Source organism: Alosa alosa, chromosome 15 (assembly GCF_017589495.1).
Source record: "Alosa alosa isolate M-15738 ecotype Scorff River chromosome 15, AALO_Geno_1.1, whole genome shotgun sequence".
Classification (NCBI taxonomy): domain Eukaryota; kingdom Metazoa; phylum Chordata; class Actinopteri; order Clupeiformes; family Clupeidae; genus Alosa; species Alosa alosa.
The window spans coordinates 28,567,993-28,572,504 of record NC_063203.1 but is presented as its reverse complement, the minus strand read 5'-3'; the positions used below and the strand labels follow the sequence as shown (position 1 = coordinate 28,572,504).

The 4,512-nt window shown below is 50.8% G+C and overlaps 1 protein-coding gene across 1 annotated transcript; it reads left to right on the top strand.

The window, feature by feature from the left end:
- Positions 1–907: 907 nt before the first annotated feature.
- LOC125307925 (protein TRACHEARY ELEMENT DIFFERENTIATION-RELATED 7A-like) lies at positions 908–3,884 on the top strand. Its single transcript, XM_048264056.1, has 2 exons — positions 908–969; positions 3,569–3,884. Exons 1-2 carry the CDS (start codon positions 908–910, stop codon positions 3,882–3,884), a joined length of 378 nt encoding a protein of 125 aa, XP_048120013.1.
- The last annotated feature ends 628 nt before the right edge of the window (positions 3,885–4,512 follow it).

Genomic DNA, 4,512 nt, shown 5'->3' with positions numbered 1-4,512 from the left:
GGTAGAAGCAGGTGTTAGTGCAAATTACGGTTAAATGTTTCAATAAGAGGAACTTTCAAAGACAACAGAATCGCTATTCAGAGCACCAGTTTTGCGTTGTACTTTATCCAAAGCAAACTTACAGTAACTTTCGTTGGGCTTTCGAATGTCTTACTTTCACTTTCAAATTATCCACTTGCCAACTTGCTAGATTTGACCAATCTTCCATAGCCTACCACAAGTAGGTTGAGTAGAACAACTGCTCTTCATTATCTCCCTGCTTGTTGACATCTTATCATGCATTGTATTAATGTTTCATGATCGCTAAACGTTTGAATGTTGTCATCAGCGAACTTCATTGAACTGCGCTTTTGATTGAAGTATGCCGTTCAGTTGTGGATGCTCATAAATTGCGGTAGAGGGCGGAGAAAGGTTGGTTACCAGATGAGCTGCTGGTTTGATAAATACTGCGCACAATGAGAAAGCACAATGTGCGCTAATACTGAACTTGCATAAACAGACGCAGCGCACACTGCGCTAGTGTTAGTAAATCTACCCCTCTGTGTGTATGTGTGTGTGTGTGTGTGTGTGTGTGTGTGTGTGTGTGTGTGTGTGTGTGTGTGTGTGTGTGTGTGTGTGTGTTTCTCTGTGTGAGTGGAGACGGGGTGAGGGGTTAATAACAGCCACTTCATATTTGGTGAAGGTCTGTCTCTTATTCTGATACTGAAGTCTCTTTATCCCTGAGAGAGACCTTCCTCCATCGAGTAGTAATATGATCACACGCATTATAGAACCCGGAGAAAGAAACACACTCTTCTGGGCAGCTCATGAACCGGCCCTGCTGCCTGTGCCGCTCGCTGCTGCATCTTACGACCTTGAAGGACGAGGGAACATTCCGTGCACTAACTCGCTCCTCCGAGGCGTCGAAATGGCCATCAGAGCACTGTGGCCTCCCAAGGCTGCGTTTCCTGCCTCCTCGTATTTACAAAGGTGGCCCCCTCGAGGCTCATTGGATGCGTGCGGCGGGCAAGATGGAGGAGATGAGGAGAGATTTATCTCATTTTGCTTCTTAAATGCACTGTCACATCACATCAGGGCACACGGCTCAGCCACAGAGCTGTGGAGGGGAACGCATCGAGCTGGGACAATGCAGCAGCCGGGCCTCCTGTGCGTTGGTTTGCATGGAGACAGGGATGGATTACTGCACGGGCCTACCGGGCTCAGGCCCAGGGGCCCAAGGGGTCAGGGGGCCCTGAAGCCCAAGCTATTGCATGGAATCATTGCCTCAATATCAACAAATCAGGATATAGGCTATGAATCTGATTGAATTTAGTATTGGCCATCCCCAAAATGCACCAGAATACAGGAAATCAAATCAAACGAATAAAAAAAATTCTGGGGGAGGACCCCCAAACCCCCCCTCCCACATATGCGACCATTATTGAGGGGCCCTTAATACATCTGGGCCCAGGGGCCTGAAAGTTCATAATCCGCCCATGCATGGAGAGACTGACAAATGTGATGTCAGGGGTGGAATAATGTACACACACACACGCACACACACACACACACACACACACATGCACACACACACACACATCATCAGCATGACAGTTCACTGCTAACAGCCTCACCTCGGCCAATTCATGGCAGGTAGTTGTGATACAGGTATTTGAGCGACTGAAACACATTTGCAGAAGGGTGGACACTGCCAAGATGTGGACAGGGAAGAGGAATAATATGAAGACGAAGAAGGCCCACTCAATTACAGAGCAACAGCAACAACAAAATTGAATTAGTAGTTCCGGCACTAGACAGCCCATCAACAGCTCTCTCTTATTTCTCTCTCTCTCTCTCTCTCCCTCTCTCTCTCCACCGCCTGGCTCACTCAGTACTGTGGGGTAAAATTACATTCCTATCACAACGCCCGCAGACCTGGCTTTGCATGCGGTTAATGCATGTTTCTTTCGCCCAATTTCAGAGTGTGGAGGATGAGAGGTGGAGAGGGCGGAGGAGGCAAATAAATCTGTTGGTGTAAATAAACATGGCGGGCAAGCGAGGGTCCTGCAGGGCTGCTAAAGAGAAGGACAGCTGGCAGGAATAACAAGTGAGACAGAGAGAGAGAAAGAGAGAGAGAGTACAGTACTATATGTGTCTACAGTATGTGTGTGAGAGAGAGGTGAGGAGAGAGTAAGAGGATTTTGTTTTCTGTGTGTGTGTGTGTGTGTGTGTGTGTGTGTGTGTGGGAGAGAGAGAGAGAGGGACAAGGACATAGAGAGAGAGAGAGATAATCAGAGAGAGAGACAGAGAGGACAAAGGACACAAGATGGAGAGAGAGAATGAGGGAGAGCGAGGCCCACTTCATTAGCAGTAGGTCAAACCACTGAGAGCAGAGAGAGTGAGAGAGTGAGGAAGAGGAGAGGGAGAGAGAGAGAGAGAGGGGAGAGAGAGAGGGAGGGAGAGAGGGGGGGAGAGAGAGGGAGAGAGAGAGTGAGTATAAGTAAGTATATATACTCTTTTAAATCCTGTGAGGGACATTTGGTCTCTGCATTTATCCCAATCGGTGAATTAGTGAAACACAAACAGCACACAGTGAACACACAGTGAGGTGAAGCACACACTAATCCTGGCACAGTGAGCTGCCTGCATCAACAGCGGCGCTCGGGGAGCAGTGAGGGATTAGGTGCCTTGCTCAAGGGCACTTCAGCCGTGCCTACTGGTCAGGGTTCAAACCGGCAACCCGCCGGTTACAAGTCCGAAGTGCTAACCAGTGGGCCACGGCTGCCCTGAGGGAGAGGACAGAGAGAGGGAGAGGGTGAGGAGAGAGAGGAGAGAGGGGGAGGGAGGGAGAGAGAGAGAGAGAGAGAGAGAGAGAGAGGGGGGAGAGAGAGAGGAGGGGAGAGAAAAAGGAGAGGGAGAGAGGGGGGGGGAGGAGAAAGAGAGGAAAAGGAGGGAGAGGAGAGGAGAAGGAGAGGAGAGGTGCAGGGTGTCCAGTCAGTAGGGGCAGACAGGTGGGCATGCTCTCATATGAGAGCCCGTGATTTGCATGAGTGCCGAACAATCAAGGACAGATGGAGAGGCGTGAGGCCACTGCACTGTGAAAATGCAGCCCTGTCCAAAACCAATTGTGTGTGTATGTGTGTGTGTGTCCTTGTGTATGAGTGATGTTTTGATGGTGTGTGCGTGTGTGTGTGTATCTCTGAGTGTGTATGTACAGTAGGTGAGTGTATGTATGTCTGTAAGTATGTATGCAAGTCTATGTCTAGGTGTGTGTGTGTGTGTGAGAGAGAGAGAGAGAGAGAGAGAGAGCGAGAATCTGTGTAAGTTTGTGAGTTTGTATGTGTGTGTCTGATTGAGTGTGTATGTAGTTCTGTGTGCGTGTGTGTGTGCTCTCCCACCCCTGCACTCATCCCCATCCCGCTAATGCCTCCTGCGGCCCCCTAGGGTGTGTGTGTGTGTGAGTGTGTGTGTGTGTGTGTGTGTGTTAGTCTGTGGTGTCTGAGGGATGTACTGCCACTGAGGCGGAGGCCAAACCGCTAAAAGCTTTCTCTGCGCTTGTTACCTGCTCTCCGCCACGGCACTCTGTCAGACAAACACCCCGCACCACACCGCACCACCCCGCACCACACCACACCACCCCGCACCACCCTGCACCACACCGCACCACCCCGCACCACACCACACCACCCCGCACCACCCTGCACCACACCACCCCGCACCACACCGCACCACCCTGCACCACACCACCCCGCACCACCCCGCACCTACCCGCACCACACCGCACAGAGCAGCGCAGCGCAACACAGCACCCCAGAGAGGGGCCACGTCTGGTGCAGAATCGGCCCTGTTCCGGCCCCGAGTCTCTCACACACAACAGGGCCAGAGCTGCCCCAGATTTGCACTAGAACAATTTGGAGAGTTCTAGAGTGTTTGGGGCCACTGTCTGTACCTAGGGTTGCCAACTGTGCCGAATTGTCCGGGACATCCCGTATTTTGGGTCGTTTTGATTTGTCCCGTTAGGGACAGCCCCAGTCCCGAATTTCAATCACAGCCTTGTCAAGTTGTCAATGGCCAATAGTAGGCGTACCTGGAACAAAGTGTCCTGTGCCACCACGCGCATCACACACTGTGCGTAGGACACCAAGGGACAGAGGGGGCACCACCACGCGCATCACACACTGTGCGTAGGGCACCAAGGGACAGAGGGGGCACCACGATTTAGCCAGAGTAGCTTTACTGCAAACTGCTTTTCACTCTTGAAGATCTTGAAGGTGGCTTGAATATCTTTTTAGGTGCAGCAGTAGACTAACTTTTCCACACGTCTGTGTCTTCTTTAGAGTCCATGAAATAACCCATGGAATAACCCTTTTTGGATTGCTTTCCACTCTTAGAGAATGTTTACAAAATCCACCAACAGCATCTTAAGGATGATACTTTATGGGTCCTCTCTCAGTCTCCATTAGCCTATGCAGCAGATCTAACTTGAACATTATGCTACTCATTTTAATTGGGAACGCGTCTGAGCGCGCACAA

Excerpts from the sequence above, each read along its gene's own strand:
- LOC125307925 (XM_048264056.1), top strand. The coding sequence starts at position 908 with ATGGCCATCAGAGCACTGTGGCCTCCCAAGGCTGCGTTTCCTGCCTCC. Across the intron at positions 970-3,568 it reads GCCTCCTCGTATTTACAAAG|ACAAACACCCCGCACCACAC; the intron begins GTGGCCCCCTCG and ends GCACTCTGTCAG.